The 25,539-nt window shown below is 29.6% G+C and overlaps 9 protein-coding genes and 2 non-coding genes across 11 annotated transcripts; 4 read left to right on the forward strand and 7 right to left on the reverse strand.

Moving 5' to 3' along the window:
* Positions 1-72: 72 nt before the first annotated feature.
* Positions 73-5,836, forward strand: PPL_08238 (uncharacterized protein; the record flags this gene model as incomplete). The annotated part of the gene is made up of 5 exons (XM_020579062.1): positions 73-80; positions 1,161-2,674; positions 2,749-3,243; positions 3,307-4,078; positions 4,135-5,836. The coding sequence occupies 5 exons, from the start codon at positions 73-75 to the stop codon at positions 5,834-5,836; spliced, it is 4,491 nt and encodes a 1,496-aa protein (XP_020430901.1).
* Positions 5,837-5,952: 116 nt separating this feature from the next.
* On the reverse strand, positions 5,953-6,339 carry PPL_08239 (uncharacterized protein; the record flags this gene model as incomplete). Its single annotated transcript, XM_020579063.1, has 3 exons — positions 5,953-6,018; positions 6,081-6,200; positions 6,271-6,339. The coding sequence occupies 3 exons, from the start codon at positions 6,337-6,339 to the stop codon at positions 5,953-5,955; spliced, it is 255 nt and encodes an 84-aa protein (XP_020430902.1).
* Positions 6,340-10,848: 4,509 nt separating this feature from the next.
* On the reverse strand, positions 10,849-10,930 carry PPL_08241. The gene has a single exon. It is a non-coding gene; the product is annotated as a tRNA-Leu (tRNA).
* A 1,213-nt stretch (positions 10,931-12,143) lies between these two features.
* Positions 12,144-14,389, reverse strand: PPL_08240 (uncharacterized protein; the record flags this gene model as incomplete). The annotated part of the gene is made up of 3 exons (XM_020579064.1): positions 12,144-12,931; positions 13,325-13,400; positions 13,730-14,389. 3 exons carry the CDS (start codon positions 14,387-14,389, stop codon positions 12,144-12,146), a joined length of 1,524 nt encoding a protein of 507 aa, XP_020430903.1.
* Positions 14,390-15,746: 1,357 nt separating this feature from the next.
* Positions 15,747-15,828, forward strand: PPL_08242. Its single transcript has one exon. It is a non-coding gene; the product is annotated as a tRNA-Leu (tRNA).
* Positions 15,829-16,265: 437 nt separating this feature from the next.
* On the reverse strand, positions 16,266-17,532 carry PPL_08243 (uncharacterized protein; the record flags this gene model as incomplete). Its single annotated transcript, XM_020579065.1, has 3 exons — positions 16,266-16,319; positions 17,022-17,341; positions 17,415-17,532. 3 exons carry the CDS (start codon positions 17,530-17,532, stop codon positions 16,266-16,268), a joined length of 492 nt encoding a protein of 163 aa, XP_020430904.1.
* A 900-nt stretch (positions 17,533-18,432) lies between these two features.
* On the reverse strand, positions 18,433-19,127 carry PPL_08244 (uncharacterized protein; the record flags this gene model as incomplete). Its single annotated transcript, XM_020579066.1, has 3 exons — positions 18,433-18,475; positions 18,660-18,927; positions 19,001-19,127. The coding sequence occupies 3 exons, from the start codon at positions 19,125-19,127 to the stop codon at positions 18,433-18,435; spliced, it is 438 nt and encodes a 145-aa protein (XP_020430905.1).
* Positions 19,128-19,642: 515 nt separating this feature from the next.
* On the reverse strand, positions 19,643-19,963 carry PPL_08245 (uncharacterized protein; the record flags this gene model as incomplete). The annotated part of the gene is made up of 1 exon (XM_020579067.1): positions 19,643-19,963. The coding sequence occupies one exon, from the start codon at positions 19,961-19,963 to the stop codon at positions 19,643-19,645; it is 321 nt and encodes a 106-aa protein (XP_020430906.1).
* A 320-nt stretch (positions 19,964-20,283) lies between these two features.
* PPL_08246 (uncharacterized protein) lies at positions 20,284-21,891 on the forward strand (the record flags this gene model as incomplete). Its single annotated transcript, XM_020579068.1, has 4 exons — positions 20,284-20,620; positions 20,687-20,852; positions 21,069-21,409; positions 21,464-21,891. The coding sequence occupies 4 exons, from the start codon at positions 20,284-20,286 to the stop codon at positions 21,889-21,891; spliced, it is 1,272 nt and encodes a 423-aa protein (XP_020430907.1).
* A 95-nt stretch (positions 21,892-21,986) lies between these two features.
* Positions 21,987-23,596, reverse strand: PPL_08247 (uncharacterized protein; the record flags this gene model as incomplete). The annotated part of the gene is made up of 2 exons (XM_020579069.1): positions 21,987-23,213; positions 23,282-23,596. The coding sequence occupies 2 exons, from the start codon at positions 23,594-23,596 to the stop codon at positions 21,987-21,989; spliced, it is 1,542 nt and encodes a 513-aa protein (XP_020430908.1).
* Positions 23,597-23,847: 251 nt separating this feature from the next.
* Positions 23,848-25,468, forward strand: PPL_08248 (uncharacterized protein; the record flags this gene model as incomplete). Its single annotated transcript, XM_020579070.1, has 3 exons — positions 23,848-24,187; positions 24,252-24,421; positions 24,536-25,468. The coding sequence occupies 3 exons, from the start codon at positions 23,848-23,850 to the stop codon at positions 25,466-25,468; spliced, it is 1,443 nt and encodes a 480-aa protein (XP_020430909.1).
* Positions 25,469-25,539: the final 71 nt, after the last annotated feature.

A 25,539-nucleotide genomic window follows, 5' to 3' on the forward strand; every position in this document is an offset into this window, starting at 1 on the left:
CACTTTGTTTATGACACATAAATACTGATGATAGAAATAATTATTGTAGATTGCAATTAGAGGATCAGAAATATGACGTTGTAACTGCAGTATATCAATAAATATTGTGTTTATTTATTTAAATAATAATACTCTATACCGATTAAATCTGATTACTACTTTTTTATTTTTTATTTTTGCTCATACTCTATTCATTGATACAAAACACAAGTTGATTGAAATGTTTATTTATTTTTAAGTCATACCAAACAACAATAATCACTTGAAATTATCATTTTGATCACATAAATGAATCGGTCCAATAATCATAATAAGTTATAATAATATATTTAAAGCCTTAGATTCAAATTAATATGATTTGAACATCAAAAAAAAACGAAAATTTTAATCAACAAAAAATCAAAATTTAATCGAGATTCTTTTTTTTTTGTTTTTGATTGGGCTGTGCAAAGCTTTAGAGTGGGAATAAACACTTTTTGAAGCCGATATTTTATTTATTTATTTATTTTGCAACACACAAACGGAGGAAGATATCAATTAATGTTGGGGATGATGTATCAAGTTTTTTTTTTTCCTTTTTATTAAAGGGTTTGGTTTTTTCTTTTGGTGCTGAATGAACCATTTTGTTTTTTCGTCGAATCATACTATTTGTAGATATTCTTTTAAATAAACAAATAAAACCAATACCAATATTATTATTAATGTCAATGCTCTCACCTTGTAAATAACACAACACTAAAACAACCACCAAAGATCACCAACAACCAGTTAATATTGGCACCTTTTTTCTACTTTTCGTTTGTTTTTTTTTTTGTAAACCTGGTCATAGAGAAAGAAGATTGTTATGCAAATGAAACAACCAACAACTTTGTTGTTGATATTAAGTTGTTGTATTTTGTTCACGTGCATTTTGGGTTATGATCCAATTTACAATTCAGAAAACAATCATTACTACCAGTTGATTTCAGGTAGTCAGAAATATACATTTACAGAAGCTGTCAATCTTCAATCACAATATCAATATAATGGTTTGATTGGGTAACTATTCTTTTGAAAAAAGTTTGTCATATTAAATACGTTCATTTGATTATTAATAATATCATATCATCACAATGTGACTGTTCATTCTCTTTTCTTTTTTTTTTTTTTTAAAATAATAGGAATCTTTTAACAATTAATGATGATAAAGAGTTACAATTTATTATCGAAAAAGTAATAGTTGATTCAACTATACCGAGTAAGGAAATTTGGCTTTCATTGGCACCGCTAGACACAGAGAATAGCCGCTGGGGATGGACAACAGGAATCTACCGTAATCAAACATTATACTCTAGCTTTCCAGCTAGATGCTACCAATATTGTGCAGACTGGAGAGTATCAACCAATCAGTCCACTCCACATATCTGGTTCAATGCTACCACACTCCAACAGGCACGTCAATGGCAACACACCACACCATCTGATCAAAAGCTGGTTATCATCGAATATGAAAGCACGATTGCTCCAACCATAGCAAGAGCCAATCCAAATTCAACTTTTATTACCATTGGCAATCTAAAAGTAGCCGATAAATGGGCAGTCAGAGTTAATGATGTCAATTGTAAATCGCTGGTTCCAACGGTAGTCAACCAAACCACAAGTCTTCAGTGCGGGTTAGAGACTCTTAAAACCTATGAGGGAATCTTTAATATCTCCATTGCCGACGGAACATTGAATTCCTATTTTGTATACAGATTTAATTCGCCGTGGATCGTAGCCATCAAAGGCAATTCCAACGATCTATCGGCCACCATCTACGGAGCCAACTTTCAACAATCACTGATATCACCAACGCCAGCAACCATCCTTGTAAATAGCATACCATGTTCAATCATCAATTATAATTTCACATCCACTCCACAGACAATTCTTTTGAATTCCGTAAAATCACAATTATTCACATCAATACAAATCACCTACAATTCCAACACCGCCATTCCCACTCGATATTACATCAACCAATATGAATACCCTATTTTTGAACAAACCACCGGGTTATTCTACCGTTACTTTGGTAACCCAACAACCTTTGAACAATCATTGCTATTTGCTTCACAGGATCAGCTGCTCTACAGCCAAGGTCACTTGGCAAATATAAATACAACCGAGTTGTATCAGTTTGTACATAACCAATTCGCCAATGGCAATAGAAGTTATAAAGTTTGGGCAGATCTTCTCTATATCAATAGTCAACTGCTTTATAATAACCAGAGTTATACAACGCAATTGACAAATGCCACTGGTTTGCTAACAGGTAGATTCTACTTTAACGGAGCGACACAAGGTTGTATAGGAATAGAATCCACCACCACCGATACCTATCCATTGGTTATTGTATATGGATTGCAAAATCCAGTTGTAGATAGCAGTATACCGAGAATTATAGTACCAACATTGGCGGGTGGCACACCATATTCCGTTCATATGAAATCTAATTTCCTTTGGTTCAATTATTTCATCACCTACACATTCAACGGCAAAACCTATAACACTGCCACTTCCAACATCAAAGCCAAAACCATAGATATTATAGCACCACCAGGTTCAGGAGTAAATCAACCATTAGACATTTCAATTGTAAATTCAGATAAGAAATCATTATCATATACAATTCATACATTTTTAGATTATCCAGGTAATTATTGAATTATTTATTATAATAATTATTATTTATATTAATTATATTTTATTATCTTTTCTATTTTTTAGCACCTATTATTAGTGGTATTAAATGTCCAAATGATTATATTACTATCATGGGTAGTAATTTCGCTGAACCAATTCAGATAAATAATTTGAATTGTAATTATATCAAGTTGTTTTCAAGTGGTGAGCTGTATTGTCAGTTAAAAGAATCACCTAATGGTGTTAATTTTTCAATTACTGCAAATGGACAACAATCAAATAGTTATACTCAGAGCAACCAGTATGCTTGGATACAAACAGTTTCTCCACAGTACATACCTTTTGACGGATCGATTTTAACTATTGTTGGTGACAATCTTGGTAGCCAAGCCAGCTTGCCAATCGTAACACTAGAAAGAGATACTACTATCATTTCAACTTGCTCCAATGTAACATTCCTTGTTGATCAAAAATCATTTACATGTATAGCCGATCCTTCTGATATAGAAGGACAATATTCAGTTAAATATCAACAAATTAATGCAATCCAAAGAGTTGAAGCTGTTGTTATTTATACAAGTAAATATTTATTATTTAAAATTGATTTTGATTTATTACTAATTCAATTAAATATTAAAATAGATGCCACAATTAATACTACTTGGTTACAAAATCAATTTATTGTTACTTTTAGTGGATCTTTTTTAGATTTATATAAAAAAGATTGGAAGTTAAAGATTGGAAGTGGTGTACCTGGTAATATTAATTGTACTAATTGGGAATGTACTTTTGACATGGTTGAGGGTTGTACCAGTGGTTTGGTATCGATATTCAGTAGAACCGGAAGATCTTTATTTCAGACTATAATGGTTTGGACACCATTGATATTCAATATAACACCGGCTGTTATTAATCCACTTTCAGAAGATCCAATTATCGTAAATGGGCTGTTCTTCCATAAAGGCGTACAAGTTAGATTCTTTAATTATTCTCTACCAAATGTTACAATCTCAGAGAGTCAGATAGTGATTCATTCAGTACCAATGTCCACTGGAAATATCTCTGTTAGCATTGTCGATTTGTCCAACCCAGACGTACCAATTCCATCGAATCGAATCAATGTTGTCTATCCAAAGCCAGTGGTAACCAAAGTCACTACCACTGCACCTGATATCCAATATCGCCAAAACATCACCATCGTTGGACAATTCCTAGGTGTAGCAGACCGATCTCTCTACCCAGGATTGAATACACCGGTACTAACATACAATGGTTTGTCATCTGGTGAGTTTACTACCACCTATACATCATTCGACAAGATTGTTGCATGGATTCCATATGATTCTAGATCCGGTGAATTTAATATTACCATCGATGGACAAACTTCATTTTCCTATCCTGTTAAAGTGTGTAAGTAAAAAAAAAAACAAATCATTTAATAATTAATTTTCATTTATATTTACTAATTAGTAATTTCACTTTAGATCCATTTATTCAATCTATTGAAAATAGACCAGCAACAACAGGATCAATGATAACTATAATAGGTTATTATTTAGCACCTTATAGTTGGACTGGTCAACAATCATTATTCGTTTCCATCGAGAATTTGAATTGTACAAGTTTGAATTTGGCTTATTCCAGTACCGCACCTTATTATCTGGCTTGTAATGCACCACCTGGTAGTGGTAAAAAGACACTCTATATCAATAATGGACAAGATACAGTGACTTTTGATATCGTTTACCAATCGCCAACGATTGAATCGACCACTTCCACTCATTTCGGTAGACCGGGTACTGTTTCTATTTTCGGAAGCAATTTTGCACCCAACAATGTTGCTGTTACCATCGGTGGTATACCTTGTACCTACCCAAGAGTCAACAGTAATTATGATATGTTGGAATGTAGATTTGCATCCAATGTTCCTATCAGTCAACTACTACCATACAATAACCAAATACAACTAGATGGAGTAACAACTGGTACATTTTCATTGGAGAGTAATATAACATTACAAGTTTATGTGGAAATCGATGGTTACAATACGACAGCTCCAACCTTTATCTACAGTGTCCAACCGGATGTTTGCGAGTACCAATGTGTCTATGGACAATGTGAAGATGGTCATTGTGTTTGTACTGACGGATATACAGGGTTGGATTGCTCACTTGAAGTTGTTGTTGAAGCTCATTTACCTAGTCCAGCGCTCAATTCCGTTGATCTCATTTTAGGATTAGCAGAGTTTGCAGTTGGATTTAATATCTCTATAATTGGTCTACGTGAAGTGTCACCAACTATGACCACCATCAATCAAGTTGAATTTAGTAGTATTTCAAATTGGACTGTTAATTCTATTACAAATGTATATGTAGAAAATAACTATAACAACAACAACAATAATAATAGTGGTAGTAGTGACGATCAAGAAACAATCAATTTTCCAAAACCAAATGTTAAACTCTTTCAATATAAAACCAGTTTGGAAATTGTAGATATCACAGTAAATCTGACCGTATTCCTTCAGGATGGAGATTATAATTTTGCAGGTGACATTTTTACAGTTGGAAAGAACTCTGTGAAATATCAAATCGAAATTAATAATTGGAAGTTTGTTGATCCTCTAAATACACTACAGCTTTTGGTTCTAACCAAATCCACTGCGAAAGAAGAAACATGCATTGCAACAGCCAACAGTTACAAAAATCAAAAAGGATCGCTAAGAGAAGTAGAGATTGTTGATTACAATGGTATTTTACATGCATACTATTCCGATCGTATATTGGTTGATGACCGGTTAGAGTACAGTCAAGTGATAGTTCTCGAAGATGGAACCACTCCAACTAATGAAGATCTTCACTATAACCGTAGTGCAGGACTTTTGACTGCCATTTGTATCCCACACTTTGAAAACTCTGCAATTATCGATCCCAATTACCAGGTACTCATTGTTATACCGGATCAAAACTGTCTGGAACAAATCAGAAGATGGCGTAAACCTCTCATTATTACTCTGGTCATTCTTGGTCTGATATCGATCCTCATAACCATATTGATAGTACTCTATCAGCGATATAAATATCATATGAAGATTCTCTATATTCGACTCATTGAATATCACATGGAATGCTATCAACCAATGATAGAACTATTGGATTTTAGTGATGATTAATAAAAAACGAAAATTAACCAAACCTCTCAAAAAGAGATTTATTTATTTATTTATTTTTTATTAATAATAATGATAAGATCGTAAACCAAAAACTAGAACAAACAACAGTTAATTAATTAATTATCGTCGGTAGTAAAAGGATCATGAGGGTACTCTGTTATTTGATTTGGTAAGTTGTATTCCTTTTGATATTTAAAAATGTTGTTAATTTTATTTTGGGATACATTTTTTTTATAAAACTTACCTCTTGAACATATCTAGCAATGACAAGTAGTTTTTGAATGATTTCTTGGGGATTGGCTGTTGCTTGATTTTTCGAACATCTATAAAGAAGTGTTTGAATATCTGTGAGTTGTTCATATACCTAAAAAAATTAAAAATAAAGTTAAAATAAAGGATGACTTTGAATTTTTATAAAAGAAATAGATAAATACATTCTCCCAGATTTCATCTTCCTCCTCTGCAGTCAAAATATAACTGTTGTTGGGGTCCACTTCAGACATATTGTATAATCTTTTTTAATATGTATGACTATAAATAATTATTAATTAACAAAGAAATTTTTTTTTTTATTCTCTTTTTGTGATACTTGTATTCGTTCTAAAAAACAAAAGATCTTGGGGAAAATGAGAGAAAACATATATGAACATCTGCTATTTTATTTCCTGGAAATCAATCAATTGCAAAATTGATTGAACAAAATTTTTTTATTTCAAAATCACAATTCAAAACACTTGCAAGTGATTTTGCTAGAATTGGCAGATTTTAGAATTTTAAAAAGTTAGAATATATTAATGGTAGGGAGGGGGGTTAGAAATAGGTTAAAAATTGGTTTTTGTTTTTAAAAAAAATAAACAGTGGTGATCTACACGAAAATCATATGGAACTAAAGCAAACTAATTTTTTTTTTCTTTATCAAAGTTTTTATGTAAAAATGGTTTAAATTGATTTAGTACAGATTAAAAATTGAAAAAAATATGTTTTATATTTAGAATCAAAAGATCTTTACATTCTAGAAAAAAACTATTACAAATAATAACAATAACAATAACAATAACAATAACAATAACAATAGCAATAGCAACAATACACAGGTGAATAATAGTAATATTTCAGAATCAAGTACTCAGAATTGGTATCGATCGACTGACGAAGATACATTTCCTGCTTCAGATGATAATGATAGATATGGGACCAGGTGATACAACAGATTATACACAAATCCAAGGTGTGTTCTTATTGCTATTGAGGTATGTAAATTTATAATTTTAAACATTTGTAAATCTACTGCAATTATCTAATATACCACAATCATATAGAGAGAGAGTCAAGTTAGTTTATAATTAGATTTTATTTCAACAGGCATTGGAAAATGATTTTGATCAAGACAATCTTTAAATTGCTACAGATATATTAACAGTAAGATAAGCATTAATTTATTCAACTTGTTGTTGATGTTGCTGTTGTTGATATCACCATAATTTCCTTCAATAAATGTTTAGTAAACATTCTATTAATTAATGAACAGCAGCAGCAGCCGCAGCAGCAGCAGCAACTGCAACAACAACAACCAAAAGTAGATAATAGAAAGTTACAAAATCAACAATAATAAAAGATTGCTAGGTAAACAGAAACAACGAGATATGATACCCAGATGAAGAATAAACCGATTGGTTATTAAAAGACAATGCTTCAATCAAGTAAGAGAAAAGAATTAGAAGAAGAAAAATGATTCTAGAAAAAAGATTTATTAATTAATAGAATAGAATGTTACTAAATATTTATTGATTATCATTTAGGAAATTATAAATTTAGATAACAGATACTGAAAGAAGATGTCATTCAATAGGATAGATTTAATATCAACAACTACAACAAATGGAAATATTATTTATAAGATTAATAACAGTAGCAATTATATAAATGTAACGCAGAAACAATAACATTTAGAGCAGATCTCCAAAGATCAATGACAATTTGTAAATAGTGGTGATCAAGAATGAAACATATAGTTTCAGTTTTAAAATAATAAATCATTTTTATTTATTCGATTCACACGACTTGATATGATTCATTTACTTTGGAATCTATGATTAATAAATGAATTAATTCAAAAAAATATTTATGATAAGATCAGAATCAATAATATTGTTGAGAATCGCTCTCATAGAAATAGATTCTATTTTTGGAGTCTTTTTAACTCTTGTTAAAGTTACAATTTAACTATACTAGTATCATACTATGATATTTTAGAGGGTCAAATAATAGATCCATAAATCAATAAAATAATATATCAATGAGTTAATAAAATAATAGATACTATGATATATTATTTTATTGATTTATGGATCTATTATTTGACCCTCTAAAATATCATTTGCATTTACATTCCTAATAAATGTGGGTGAAAGCATGTAAAAACAAATTATTCTATATTTGGAAAAAAGTTAGCTGTTCAGTGAAAAATCGAAATTTAATTAATTTTGCAAGATATTTTTATTTTTATGCTTTTACTTGATGATTTTCGATAAAGAACTCATAACAAGCATCAGGATTAACATTTTCAAATATTTCATTAGTTTTTAATAGTCTAAATGTTTTTCTTAGTTATTATAGAAATGAAGAAGAGGAAATAATAGTTGGCAGACATTTGAGTGGTTATTGGTTTAAGTTTGGATTGTACGTTACTGATACTGATATTTATAATTAATTTCATTACCGATATGTGCTGTATATATTCATTTATGATAGATTCGTCAGATAGTAGGTTGTTTTCGTGGAGAGGTGTATCGCCAAAATAGGATTTACAATAGAATTTCCAGATTTGATGAAAGACATGTGACTTTCTTCTTACCAACTGATACGCATCTTCCATAGTCCAATCGAATCGTTGACCACCTGAAAGCTGTAAGGATTAAAGAATGGTGTTAAGATTGAATCTGTGCATAACTGCTCGACAATTAAAGAATGTATGGATGTATGGGTCAGAGCAGTATGCGAAGCACAGTTCACTTTCTTTGTTTTTGTTGTAAACCAACCGGAAGACAGTGTTTCAACCACGCTGGTGTTTCATAAGCGATACATAGGTGAAGATACTGTCGTAAGATGTGTAGTCAAATTTGGTTGGTGGTAGAGATAGTTGGAACTGACCATCAGTTAGTGAAGGAGTGCCATGTTTGATGATCAATTGGTGGTCGTAGATTAGCTTCAGAGTGGGTGGTAGACCATCAATCAGAATAGGTTTAGCAGATCTGATTTTGTTGTCCAGATGTTTGAGATGAACTGCCAATTGGTGCCACAGAGCGCAGCATAGATTAAGATATGGTGATAGATCTGCATTGGATTTGAGATAGCCAACTCGTATAATAACAAACTTTAGAAGAATCAGAGGATGACTGTAGGAATCTGTTGAATATCCACAAATTTTGCGCATCATTGCGAAGTTGGATGTCCCAAAGCGAGATGGCACCACGTAACCATGGTTGCACAGCTCTGGTATTTTTCATTGTGTTTTTATATTTCTTGGAGTCGATGAACGGATTGGAGTTGGGACGACCGCAGAACATATCAAACATACGCAGTTTGGTATTTAGATCTTTGAATGAAGGTGAATATGTGGCAGAATCATCGGCGAATGGATCCATGCGAAGGATTGACGTTTTTGACAAATCCAGTTTGATAGATGCTATCGACCAATACTTAAAAAGTTATTCAAATTTTACTTTATTTCAACTTTAAATAAAGATAAATTTTATAACTTATTATATACTCATTTTTAAACTTAAATGTTGTAAAGTACAAAAGATATTAAATATTATAATTCATTCTTTATTCTTTATTTAACTTTATTACATTATCACAGTGAGACAACATATGACATATCCATTGAAATTAATTATACATATAACTCCTTATAGTAATAGAGTATTCACCGTGTTGAAAATTAATAATATTGAATAATATTAATCTATTGTTTGCAACCATTGCTTTCTAATCGGGAAATTAATAAATAACAAGAATTTTTTTTAAATCTTCAATTCACCACACTTTTTGGCTTTGGATGTAATTGAATGTGTTTCTTACAAATTTTAAAGATATATATTTTTTAGTAGTAGATCAATTTTACTTGTTTTGTGATTATCAGAATTTGATTTCATATTTTTTCTATTCTCTTGCAGTTCTCAATTTATCTATATCTGGATGAATATATCTGGATGAATATCTAGATAATGGTGTATTTCATTGTAGGAATTAAATTGGAAAATACATTAATCTAATATATTGTCCAAAAAAAAGAAATAATTATTTTGAATATCCATTTTTCAAATACCAATAATATTCAAATAATAAGTATAATTAAATACATTAAATACATTAAAAACAAAGTTAATAAATATTGAAAAGATTTAAGTTTTAACTTTATTTGATCTTTAATGTATATAGATAATAACATTTATCTTTATATGATTTTAATTGTAGAATACTTTAACAATTAAGATAAAGTTAATTGAATCTTTCTGAGTATTGCTATCGATTTCTCAACCTCATGTTTCAGACGTTCATTTATAGATTTGGACAATATTTTATAACACCGTCAATCACTTCGATTTGTAACGATAATACCACTTTTTCAAAATTCAAATTATTTTTCATTTTTAAAAAACTCAACTTCTATTCAAAAAACGAACAATCAACTTTACTATTCAAGTTCTTACACTAACTCTGAATAGGTATGATCAATTTATATTTAATAAACATAAAAACAAGTTCTTACACTAACTCTGAATAGTCTTTAAATTATTTGAGTTGATTATTAATAAATAAATAGACTGATACCTATTTATTAAAGATTTGATAATATTTACTTTTTTTTTTTTTTTTTTAAGAAGTAAAAATTGATTTATTAAGTAATATATTGGGGATGGTGTAAACCATCGAATTTTTCTTTTTTTTTTTTTTGATAATATTTACTACCGAACGCATGCGGACATAATTTTTTAAGGAAAAAGTCCTACCAGAGGTGGGATTCGAACCCACGAACCAAATGGATGAGATCTTAAGTCACACTGCTTTAACCAGCTTACATACCCTGGTAATATGATGAAATCTTTTTTTTTTACTATTAATTTTATTTCGCAGTTTTTTTTTCCAATAAAAACTTAGTGGATTTTACTATTATCAACAAAGTTTCTGTCCTCATGCCCATGTTTTTTAGTGCAAACTCTGGATTCACTGAACATATTTAAATATCCACCCACAACATAAGATAGAATATCTTAATTAATTTTCTTTTGTACAGTAAATAAATTTTTACTGTATTTGTCTTTTTCTTTGTGATTTTTATTTTTTCCCAAACCCCAAATTTAATTGTGTAATTCCTTATTGGTTTAAAATTTAAACAAATTATTTAAAATAGGAAAAGAAAATCAAATCAAAATATTTTTTTAAATAATTATAAAAATTTAGATTTATTTGAAAATATTTAAAAATGTTCTTAATATATTTGAATGTCATCTAAGAAGAGTCACTTTATCAAATTGATTCCAAATTTTGACGATATACACTTTTAAATGATACATCTTTGATACTACTAGAATATTGTTTAATCCCTCCTGTGTATCGTTATTCGCTATGTCTAAAAATTTTTGAATTTCACTTCTGTTCTCTAATAAAATGTTAAAATAATTATTTTAAAAAATTTTATTTATTTTAATTTTTTTATACTCTTCATAACTCATCGTATTTCCTTCACATAGTATTCATATAGTTTAAATAATGCCACTTTGGGATAGACCCCTTGATAGTGAGTGGATCTTTTACTTGACATTCAGAATTGACACTTTCACGGCTGAGATTTCTTTTTTTTCCAAATTCCTAAAACTGTAAGGATTAACAATTACAGTAAAAATACTATTTTTTTGCCACTTACTATCAAACTAATAGATAGATATATATTTATTTGATCATTTTATTTTATTTTTTAAATTAATATATATTTAGAAAGATCATAATTCAAACTTGTACTAAACTAAAACAAAGCTGATCCAAATGATTTGTCAAACTTCCTAATATCTTTGATAGTAAAGGATATGATAGATTTACAAATATATTATTTTTATTATTATCTTTCATTTATAGGATTTCAAAAAAAAATAAAAGGAGAAACAAATCAGTTTTTAGATTTTTTTTTAACTCATTTTTTTTTTTTAAAAATTTATTTCATTTGTAAAATTAAAGATTATGAATTTGGTATGTCCAAATTAATATTAATTAAAATAAAATTTTTTTTTTAATAATTTTATTTTTATTAATCTGTTATTCTTTTGAATTTATACAGTTTATCATCCATAGGTCGAAACTTTCCAATATTAACCAAGTTGTCTGATAAAAGTGATTGATTTAACATTGGAATATAGATATCATTTCCATTGAATCCATTGTAAATTAATTTTACTATTTTAATTTGTTGTCCTTTTTCTTGATTTAATATATCGAAAACTTGATTTAACTGGGTTACTAATGAAATGGGTTCAATCTTATTAACATTATTTACAAAAATATTATATTGGATAGTCAATTTCCATATGTTTGGATTCAGATTAATTAATCCAATGAAGAACTCGAGATTTAGAGTTGGATCGAGTTTGATCGATCTTAGTTTCGGCGAAGTCTGAAAGATATGTGTCATACAGTCAAAATTCTTACATCTAAATTTACTGACTGCTATCTTTCTAAGATTGGAAAGAATTATATTCTTGGGGGGTTCTGAATTAAAAAAATAGGATGTGATCAGAGAGTGTTGATCAGGATTGTCGATGGCGATAGAAGTTGTTGAAACAGATGCTGAGATGTTGACCTTGGGACTGGATTTTCTGAGCTCCAAAAGAGATGATATTTCTTCATTCACCAACATTGTGCTTACATTTGAAAAAATAAATTCCACCGAAACCAATTGATCTTTGTTAGTTGCATCCAACAATCTTTGAAAATGAGTATTTGTTCCGTGTACCGATCTTCTGAATTTAAGGAATTTCAAATTCATAAAGATCGGTGTTTCAGGAGAATAATATCCAATTCCAAAATCTCTATATGATTCTAGATTGTCAAGAAATTCCGTTTTGATAGCATAGGGAATATATTTAAGTTCAGTGTCATCCAAGTGAGGAGGTGGTTTCTTCGAACTAAGCACCCAAACTGTGAACCAATATATTCGAGCCTGCTTGAAATTCGGATGGTCACGTTTGGAATATTGGTAAAGAGAGAAGAACAACAGTTGAAGAAAATTTTGGAAACCATTGAAAGCTGAACCTTTGATTTCGTATCCAAGTATTTATCAAAGAGTAACATTGAAATGATATGCTTTAGAACCACATAATTTAGAGTTGGTGTGGGTTTGGTGGTATTGCAATCTAAATAACATTGTTGAACTGGTGATTTCTGATTTTCTGGAAAGAATCGATTGATATATGAAAAAGATCTTTGATATACTATGATGTTGAAAACTATTTGGTGATTTATCTTTTTGAATATTTTGTTGATTAAAGTTGGATCGTGATTGTGTATCCTATCAAACAATTTGAAGCCAATTGAAGCGAATGGATCGCAAATAACAAAATCTATGGCGAATTTAGAATACAACAACTCTAAAAATATCACAATATTGTCAATACTCTCGATTTCCATGAGAAATTTCATCGAACCAATGTCCTTAGCACCCATATTTTTGATATTGTTGTCCAATATCAAGCTGGTTGTAGTTGTACATGGCAAAGAGAGAGCAAATTTACAATATTTGAAAGTACTACAAAATCTGGGTTGAAAGATCTGCAAATGCTTATCTGTAAAGAATCCTGAAACCATTCTCAGGAATTTCATTCGATAGGAAAGATATACAAATTCTCGGACATAGCTATTCGAAAATTGAAGAAACTCTAGTTTGAACGGTGTAAGAACACTTTGAATTAATTCGCGATCTAATGATTCCATGAGAATGAGTGATTTAACCAATACTCTAAATATAGCTGGTTCTTTAACTCGTTGATAAAAATACAACAACATCTTGGACAATGAACTGCCAGAGTGATTAATGTAGAGTTTCCTTGACAATAACCTCGTAATATCCACATCATTCGATTTGATATATTCCAAAATATGATGAAAAAGATTGGAAGGCATTTCAATGGCTCTCACTCTGTAGATGTCGAAAATAACCAATGATTCCAAATTCCTTATTCCAACGTGTAATGGAAATTGACGAATCATCATCTCTCCAAACTCTGATGTTTCCAATCGTTGAACAATAGAATCGACTTTAACATCTCTGATAAAGTATGAATTCATTTTAAACAATGAACCAACTAGTATCTTCTTGTTTGAACTGCTTGATAAAAACAAATCTATAAGAGCACTTTGTTTGACTTTTACTCTTTTCTTCAACCAGTGTTGGTGTTCTTCTTTGACTTTCTCCTGAGGATTGAGCCATCCAACATGAATCAAAATATTAAAGAATGTAAGATATTCATTTGATTGTGAATCATCGTCGTTACCCAACATACTTGAATGAATATTAAGTTAGTTTATAACACTACTGTTGTCAATAGAAAGTAAGTAACTTACCGGAATATGTATTTATCGTTTTTATATATTTGTTCGAGTAAACTAGCATTGACATTCAGTATATACCATAATAATAGTGTCTTGTTTTGAATTGACAGATTTGAAATACTATTTTTGTTGTTATGTTCATCCTCGATACTCTTAAAAAAATAAGATTCAATATCGAGTGATATGTTTAACAATGAAAAACGTCGAATGGAGTTGATTGAATTTTCGATCTCTATGCTCTTGAAAAAGATATACAGATATACATCCAGAACATCAGGTTGCTCACAGAATGAAAGTAAGTAACTGATACAATAGAAATCGTTGAAAAGTGGTGAATTCAGTGCGTTAGAGATAAATGTTTGATTGATTGATGTCTTATCAGTTTTAATTTGGCTGAAATATTCTGATATACATTGTTTAACATCATCAAACTGATTGATATCATTCGTAATATCATAATCACTGAGTAATACCTATTTAAATATACATATATTACAATGTTAATATTCTGCATTTAATCATAAAAAAACTATCTCGAAAATCCAGTATAATACCTTTATAAAAGAAGAAATCAATGAGAATTCATTTTCTTGATTGAAATCATCTTGGTTTAAAGCACAAAATGTCTTTTTTAAAAATTGCTTAACTTTTGACATAAAATTAATATGTAAGATATTTCAAACAATGTTAATGATAACTTAGAATACTGATTGTTTTACAATATATTTTTTGAAGATATTCCCTCATTCCCTCATTCCCTCATTCCCTCATTCCCTCATTCCCTCATTCCCTCATTCCCTCATTCCCTCATTTTTTGATCAAAAAATAAAAATAAAATAAAATAAAATAATATTAGAATTTAGAATTTTTTGAATTTTTAAAAAAAAAAAAAAAAAAAAAAAAATTTCTCAGGTCATATCTATTAGGCAAGTTTGGCAAATAAAAAACTAAAATGAAGAATTAAAAAAAAAAAAGCACCAGAACTAACTAATATTAATGATAACAAAGTGGTATCCAAGAAAGTAAATTAGAAACTTTATTTGTTTGAAATATTATTTACCAAACCAATGTAAAAATATTTAGTTGTTTGATTGTTTCGGCGTCATTGAGCCGCGTCCATTTTACTGTATCAACCAGCGTTATGATGAATAAAATTGACTTATTCACTTTTTAACGTCGCATTAAACTTAATGTATGATTTGTATCATTCAAAATAGTAAAATTTAATTCAAATATATGTAAGATTTTATTGGAAAAACGTCTGCGAAATAAAATTAATAATGAAAAAAAAAGATTTCATCATATTACCAGGGTATGTAAGCTGGTTAAAGCAGTGTGACTTAAGATCTCATCCATTTGGTTCGTGGGTTCGAATCCCACCTCTGGTAGGACTTTTTCCAAAAAATTAAGTCCGCATGCGTTCGATAGTCAATATTATAAAAATATAAAACTTCAACATACACTGTACCTTTAATCTATCTTCACAACTATTTCCAAAACGTGCAAATACTAAATAGCTTCATACTGTCATTACTATTATATCCTTAACTATTTTACTATCTTATTAAACAATCACAAATCTAATATTAACATTCAATTCACAAAAAAAAAAAAAAATTTTACGCTCTATCTTCATATCTATTCCCAACAAGTGCTAGTACTAAATATATTCCTATTGTCATTTATATTATATCTTTTCCTATATTTAACTGCAGTTACTGAAGAGCACATGAGGCAGAAAGAGATCTTATTCTACAATAGCAAATCTAACACTTTATTTATATCTGTTAAAAAATGTAAGTCGCACTGTGTGTCACGTGACATTTTATTGTACAAGTAAGCAAACTGTCCAGATAAATTCTCTAAACAACATCTTTGTCTATATATTTAATTTACAATCTCTCCTCATATCCATCTTACTTTCCATAGTATCTAATATTTGAATATTATCTCTTTCTGCCTCATGTGCTCTTCAGTAACTGCAGTTAAATATTTGTACTTTAATCTATATGTTGTTTACTTCTATTGAGATAACTCTTTTCTTTCTTGTTTGATTGATTCTTTTGTATCATACACATTCAAAATCCATATACACTAAGTATTACAATATCTATAAATTCTACTCTATTACTTATCACCCTTCAATTTATATTCTGTTTAATCGCTTTCCTATTACATTAACATACTCATAATCTGGTCAATTGAGAGTTTATACAGTTGATTGCCTATAGATAAAATCTAAATTTCGATGACATCCTGTTACCCACAAAATAATAAACAATAAATATGAGATATTGATTACAACTAACTGTTTATAAAACATGATTATGACCTTTTGTTTTTTTAAAAATAATTTATTTTATCAAAAATTTGTTTAATTTCAAATACAGATGATTCATATAAACTCTTTTTGATAATAAAACACATTAAAATTAATTCATTTTTTAAAAATTTAATTTATTTATTTACAAGTAGTTTTTTGCGTGAATGAAATAATTAATATTTAGAAACAATATTTATTAATAAATATTAATAATCTCATTGATAAAGGAAATGATTAATAACCATGGTTGGCACTAACACCAAAGATAATACCGAGTAGAATAATAGAAATAATAAGACCAACAAAGAATAAAACAATAGAAATGATTGCCAAAGTTCTAGCAGTCTTGTTTGGTGACTTGAGATACCAGAATCCACCGATCCAAACAATACTGAAACAGAAACCAACTAAAAAGATAACCAACATGTGATTGTAATCTCTTTCACTCTTACAAGTGATTTGGTGGTGAGCACTGATATCTACTGTGGCATATTGTGGTTGGTATTGTTGTGCTGGATAACCTTGTTGTTGTGGTGGGTAAGCTTGTGATGGATAACCTTGTTGTTGTGGTGGATAACCTATAAATAAATAAAAAATTGTTAATATTAATTAATTATTATATTGTTTATTTATTAAATTTCTAATATATACCTTGATTATAATAAACAGGAGGCTGTTGTTGACCTTGATATTGATAAGCTGGTGGTGGAGATTGATAGGTGACTGGTTTCTTCTCTTCCTCCAATAATGATACTTTTTCTTCTCCCATCTTTAACTTTATTTGTTTTATGTTATTAGATTTCAAAGTGATCAATTAGTGAAATTTGATTTGTTTAAATAGTTTTTAAGAACTGTTGATTGATTTGTTTTCTTTTTGTATAAAGATTACATTTATTTTTTAAAGAAAAAAACAATTCTCAGCAATCAAAAATTAATCTTATCATGATATTTCGACCTTTAAAAAATCTAAAAAAAAAAAAAAAAACAGGGTTTTCGTTTACTATTTTTTATTATAAGATTGTCCACCCACACAATTTTACTCGATTTTTTTTTTCTTGGTAACCAAAGAAGTCAAAAGAAATTTCTACCTACTTTTACAATCCTTTTTTTATCTAATTAAAATCTAACATTCATTAGAAAAATGATTAATTAATATATCCAATTACAAGATTTTGAAATCTACAAGAAAAAAAAAAAAGAATTTATAACTTTCCTAAAACCAATGATTAGATTCTAAAATCTCAAATACAAAGCAATAAATAAAACAAAAAAAAAAAAAACCAAAGTTGATAACTCTTTTTTTTTAAAATTTTTATTGCTTAATCACAACAAATATTAATTTTAAGAATAATGATTCTACTATCAGATTCATGCATGAATGATATTCGTTTTGTCTTATCACACATGGGATCAACGATAATACTAACAAGAAAAGATGACTTGAAGCTATTGGATGCCTGGCTTGACTTCATTTGATATGATCAAGAAAATGCGAGAAGAAAATTTTCAGTTCCGCGAGTAAGCAAATTCAAACAAACCCAAAGCGACGTTTTGATCCTTCGATGTCGGTTCTTCTTATCACTGCGCAGAAGCAGATTCGCAGAGTGTTGGATTGTTCACCCTCTTACAATGAACGTGGGATGGGTTAACCAATTAAATAATTTTGAATCTATTGGATATTAGAAGTCGTGAGACAGGTTCCCATCACCTTGCTATATAAATAAAATTATAAATTACATATTTAAACATTAATAATTATATCTTTTTTTTTTTTTTTTTTTTAAAAATGAATGAAATAATCATTATTAACAAATAATTTATTTATAAATATTAATAATCTCATTAGGGAGTCGATAGCCAAAATTAATAACCATGGTTAGTTAACACTATTATTACAAGATAATGCTGAGTATAATAATAGAAAGAATAAAGGAAACAAAGAATAAAACAATCGAAATGATTGCCAAGGTTCTAGCAGTCTTGTTTGGTGACTTTAAGTACCAGAATCCACCGAACCAAACAAAGTTGAAACAGAATCCAATTAAAAGGATGATCAACATGTTATTTAAATCTTTTTCACTTTTATGAGTTAATTGGTGGTCAGCACTGATATCTACTGTGGCATATTGTTGTTGTGGCGGTTGGTAGGCTTGTGGTGGATAACCTTTGAATAAATAAATTATTAATAAATTATTCAATAGTTTAAAATAATTATCTTTAAAATTATCTATAAATACTATGATTATAATAAACAGGTGGTTGTTGTTGACCTTGATATTGATAAGCTGGTGATGGTGGTGATTGATAGGTGATTGGTTCCTTCACCTCTTCTTCATCCAATAATAATACTTTTTCTTCTCCCATTGTAATATTTGTTTACGGAATTTAAAAGATGAATAATAAAAAGAATTTGAATTTGAAAACATTTATAATAGATTTGTTCCTTAGTATTTAGAATCTGATGACTAATTTAATATTCTCGGTAATCAAAAATTAATTAATTTGCTTTGTCATTTCAATAAACTTTACGACCATCTTAAATAACTTTTACCTCTTGTCTTTTCATTAATGTTTAAAGATATTTTTTAGGCTTGGTACCAAAGAAGTCAAAAATAACCGATTTTACTTAATCGCCAGGAAAATTGTCTTTAGAACAAAAATAAAAAATTCGCCGAGATTTGATGATTCATTGCATAACATGACTACAAATTTAACATATTATGATCATAAGTAATAAAAATGATAAACATGTGTTTTGTCTAACTTTATTTCGTATCATATTATCATTCTTCAGAGCAATTTGAAAAGTTAATTTTTTTACCAAAGAATATTACTAGTATTTCATTTTATAAGTGGGATCGTTATCTCCGAATCTAAGTCTAACGGGATTGCATAATTTGTTGTTGATTATCAAAGTTATTGTTAAACATTGGTTGTTGTATTTGTTGCTGACCTTTTGTTGTAGTTATCGTGGTTGTCATAGGTAACGTGACATTTGTATTATTCGATTGATTATAAAAATGTTTGTAATAGGGTGTTTTCTGCATATAGTAATATTGATAAAAGTAATTCGGATCCATTTGTTGTTGCTGTGTATTATTCATTTGTAGTTGTTGTATTTGTTGTTGCTGTGGAATATTCATCTGTTGTTGTTGTTGTTGCGTTTGTTGTTGTTGCTGAATGGTCATCTGTTGTTGCATTTGTTGTTGGTGTAGATTTTTATAATCAATAATAATGATGTTATCTATTATCTATCCTTCTTTCTTTGTTTGTTACATGTGTATTCTATACTAATGGAATATAGTAGCTACTCAATCTAATCATTTCAATCTCACTGTCTCATTGTCACAAAATAATAATTAAAATGTTAGAACCATTCCAACCGAATAAATAGGGATGTAAACAATTTTGATTCCTACCTATTCTGTTTTTTTTCTTTGTTTTTTTTTTGTAAAAATTTAGAATTAAGATCTACATAGTAAAAGTAAAAGACAATGATTGTCATTTAGATAGTAAAACTATGAATGATAAAGATAATAATTATGTATTAAAACTATCACATATTTTATTATCTAAAATCATTGGATTGTTAAACAAGAATATTGACAAGATATGTTTCAGTTTAGTTTGTAAACAACTTTATCAACAAAGAGATAAATATATATTTTTAAATTGTGATAATATATCACAGAGGCATTCAAACTCTATAGACAATGAATATCCTCGATTTCAATTGAATTCATACAAGAATATATTAAAGAGATCATTGGAATTGAAATCAAATTGTTCATTGTTAATCGTCAATACCAATCATCTCGATGGTGTCGACTTTGATTATTTATTAATTACAAATGATTGTAAGTATTAATAGTTTATAAAATAAGTAAATAAATAAAACTAATTGATTGAGCATATATTTATAGTAAAAGAATTAGAAATACCTAGTACTGTTACAAAGTTGGATATTCATTCTGATTTCACACACGATTTAGATAGCGAATTTAAAAGTAAACTTGAACGATCGAATGTCAATCAATTAATTTTAGATAGTCGCAACATTTTATTTGATCGATTTCCTTCGAATATCAAGTATATTACTAATTATGGTAATCTTGACTATGATAAGCTACCGGTTTCTCTTGAGGGATTGATCAACATATACTGCGAAGCGATCCGACCGGAAAAACTACCGACTTCTCTAAAGTCATTCATTGTAGATAGCCATGAAACTGTTCAACTCGACATCCAATCATTACCACCCAACCTAGAAGTGTTTAGACCGGTTAGCATTTTTCAATCTCATAGCACGTTACCCAGCTCGCTACCAAGCACCCTAAGAAAGTTAAGTATATCATTTCGATCGCTGAACTCTTCTAAAAGAGATTATCTTCCGGCATCTCTTACCAAGCTATCAGTTTTCTTTGCGAATGACGATGTTATCGATCGAGATGACTACATTCCTCAACACGTGCGATCACTCAGTTTGTCAGTTCGAAACCAACAGCTATCAAAAGCATTTATACCTCGTGGTGTAAGAAAGCTAACGATTACAGGAAGTGTATCGTTGGATGTCGATACATTTAGCGAGTTGGATCAGTTGGAAGCTTTGGATCTCATCAGAGTCTATTCCTGTGAAGGCAATATAGGTAGGTTGCCTGCTAGCCTCAAACGATTGAAACTGCTTGACTATCAGAATACAGCTGATTCACCTGTCTGTATATTCCCGGCGGATCCACTGGATTATTTACTGAATGGTCGTTTCAGTGAGTTGATTCAATCCGATATGTTACCACGCTGTAGGAAGCTGGTGTTTTCCTATAGCTGTGATATCGAGTCAATACCGGATGGTGTCGAGACACTCGCGCTACTAAGCAACCACCATTTAGAATGGAAAAACCTACCAAGTTCAGTGCGCACTCTAACTATTTCTCAGAAATCACTCCAACTAAATGGTGTCGAAGGAATACCAAGTAATATCACCAACATCCGACTAAAGCGAAGAGCCTATAAATGTTATCTTAGAAGATTGAATGACCATCAATTCTTGTTGTGTGGTTCTGGAAAACATCGAACCAATGATTTAGGAGCAATAATCAACCAGTGTGATTTATTGAACATTTCATTATAAAAATAAAATATGTGGAACATTTCAAATCATAAAGTGCGACCATATATAGAAATAAAATAATTTCAATTTAACAGATCTTTAGAAAACTCTAGATTTTATTCTTTTAATCTACATTTTAATTTTTCTTTATAAATATAAACTCGATAATCATATTTATCAGCTGGATTATCTATTTGATAATCTGATGTAAATAGTTTCTCTTGGTCGACTAAAAATTGATGGATTGGATTATCTTTAGTACAATGATGTTTTAAAGAGAGACTACCTGTGTTTGTCAAGTCAAACAAAATACCATTTTCTTTAAAACAAGAAAGTTTTTTGCGAAGGAATTCCATAAGAACTGTCATATCGGCATCTTCAAGTTGATCGTAATGTAGATGAATTGATTTTAATGTTGGACCATGTAGTTCTATCAGGGTTGTTAAAAAGTTGATATCATTGTACATTGGAAAGTTTTCGAAATTCTTAAATAATGTAATAGTAAAGTGTTCGATTCCATAGCCATTGCCGTTGGGTGTCGATTTGAAGATGTGTTCCAACAGTTTGTTTTGTTCACCTAATGCATAGCTCTCTGTGACAATTATATTCTTTAGATTTGGCGTTGCTGGCGGATACACCAAATAACCTTGATATTCAACACACATTCGATATTGTTTATCTTCAAACGAACTGGTAAAATAATCCCTAGAGCTCGTCTCACCACAACCTGTTACCCATATATCTTTTTCATCGGATTCCAAGTAGAATGTCTCCACTCTTGACATCAGTAGATGGACATTGTCAATAGCAGATTGTCTATATTGAATATTTCGGATAGACTCGTATTCAAAGTAGAGAGGTGGTGATCTAATTAAACAATACTGATTGTTCAAATCGAAACGACCATTCCAATAGAAATAACTGTTGTTTATGAGTTTAGAAACAATCTTAAAGAATTGTTTAGATACTGTTGCCAGTTCAACTATTCTGATACCAGCATATGGAATGTTATCGATTAACACTCTGTTCTTAACGATTTGATATCTTTCTCCATCATGACCGTTGGATTTTAGTGAATAGGAAATAATCTGTTCTACAATGATATCACTAAATGTACTCGTTGTTTCCAAAGTATCGGATTGTTTTGGCTGATGATCATGTTGTTCTTCACCTTTATAAACTAAATCACAACCATCATTGACCAACTTATAAAAGTTATCATAATCGAATGTAGGTTGTTTATTTTTACCTAAATACTCTATGAATGTAGATTTATAACTTTTGATCCTGTATTTCAATTGATTAATATCTGATTTCTCCATGTTCTTAAACCAATCCTTTAACTATAGTTTAAGAATAAAAACTATTAGTGTCAATTGTTATTCACCTTTATTATTATACTTTTATTTACTCTTTTATCATTTGTAATATGTCTTACTATTTCCTCTGTTGTTGGTTTATAGACGATTGGTCTTATCGATAGAATCCGTTTGAATACTTCAATCGAAGGATCATAGAATACATCGACAATAAATTCGATATACCCGCTAACATCTATATAGTGATTATATTTAGATTTATGATAATCTGCAAAGAACTGGACATACATTGCTCGTAACTTGATTGTATCTTCATCATTAGACTCTCTTAACTGATAATATTGATTATATACACCTATGAAATATTCCAAACTATTATAGTCCAAAGTATGCACATTTCTAATCATTTCAATCTATCTAATCTATTTTAATCGTACAACTAACATCTAACTTTTACAAAACAATAATATAAACATTCAAACTTATTTATGCTCATAAAGATAAAAAATAAATATATTCAAATCCAGATTATATTAAAATATCTGCACTTACCAATGTTCTGTTTTTTTTCTGTTTTTTTATTTGATTTATTATTTTTAGCATAGACCGAATAATGTAACAACCAATCACAATCTTTTAGACAATCATAATCGAAACAATGAATGATAAAGATAACAATTATGTACTAAAACTATCACATGTTATATTATCTAAAATCATTGGATTTTTAAACAAGAATATTGACAAGATATGTTTCAGTTTAGTTTGTAAACAACTTTATCAACAAAGAGATAAATATATATTTTTAAATTGTGATAATATACCTCAGAGGTATTCAAATTCTATAGATAATGAATATCCTCGATTTCAATTGAATTCATACAAGAATCTATTAAAGAGAGCATTGGAATTGAAATCAAATTGTTCATTATTGATCACCTACACAGATCAACCCGATGAAAAAAACAATTACGATTATATAATAGTTATAAGTGATTGTAAGTAAATAGTGAATAATGTTGTTTCTAAAATATTAATATTATATTTAACTTTTTTATAAAGTTAAAGAATTAGAAATACCTAGTACTGTTAAAAAGTTGGAGTTTCACTATTTGTTTCCACACGATTTAGATAGCAAGTTTAAAAGTAAACTTGAACGATCGAATGTCAATCAAATAACTTTAGATAGCAGACGCATTTTATTTGATCGATTTCCTTCGAATATTAAGGATGTTTGTGTTTATGGTGATTTTGACTACGACAAGCTACCGGTTGCTCTGGAGAGATTCACCCACTTGTACTGGAACCTACCAATCAGATCCGAAAAACTACCTACTTCTCTAAAGTCACTCTTAGTAGATAGCAATCAAACTCTTCAACTCGAAATCCAATCATTACCACCCAACCTACAAGAACTTAGATGTGTTAGCACTTTTATATTGCATTGTACTTTGAGATCGCTACCAAGCACCCTAAGAAAGTTAAGCATATCATTCCAATCGCTGAAATCGTCTATAAGAGAAAATCTACCAGCATCTCTTACCGAACTATCAGTTGTTTTCAGTAACGATGATGTGATCGATTGCAATAACTACATTCCTCTACATATTAGCAAACTCATTTTGATAACATCGAAACAACACCTGACCAAAGGATTTATACCTAGTGGTGTAAGGAAATTAGAGATATCCAGGAGTGTATCATTGGAAATCGATATATTTAGCGAGTTGAATCGGTTGGAAACTTTAGATCTGAGTAGAATCTCTTCTTATGAAGGTAGAATTGGTCGGTTGCCTTCAAACTTAAAACGAATGGCACTACTTGGTTGCAAATATGATCCAGATATCTTTATATTCCCAGAGAATCGACTGGACTATTTACAGATTGGAGATTTCAGTAAGACGATTCGATCCGATATGTTACCGCTATGCAAGGAGCTAGTGTGTTCGTTTGGCTGTGATATCGAGTCACTACCGGATGGTGTCGAGACACTCGCGCTACTAAGCTATCATTTGTTCCAATGGAAAGACTTACCGAGTTCACTTCGCACCCTAACTATAACTAAAAAAACACTTCAAATGATTGGTGGTGCCGAAGGAATACCAAGTAATATCACCAACATCCGACTATTGCAAAGTGTGAATAGAAACAAATATTTCCTCAGAAGATTGAACGACCAACAATTCTTATTGTGTGGCTCTGCTAAATATCAAACCAATGGTTCAGGAGCAATAATCAATCAATCCGATTTATTAGACTTTTCATTAAAAATAAAATGAGATGATATCACTAACCGTTTTTTGTGTTTGAAATTTCAAATTTTTATGCAGAATTGATTATTTTTTTTGAT

This window comes from Heterostelium album (genome assembly GCF_000004825.1).
Source record: "Heterostelium album PN500 unplaced genomic scaffold PPL_scaffold8, whole genome shotgun sequence".
Lineage (NCBI taxonomy): Eukaryota > Evosea > Eumycetozoa > Acytosteliales > Acytosteliaceae > Heterostelium > Heterostelium album.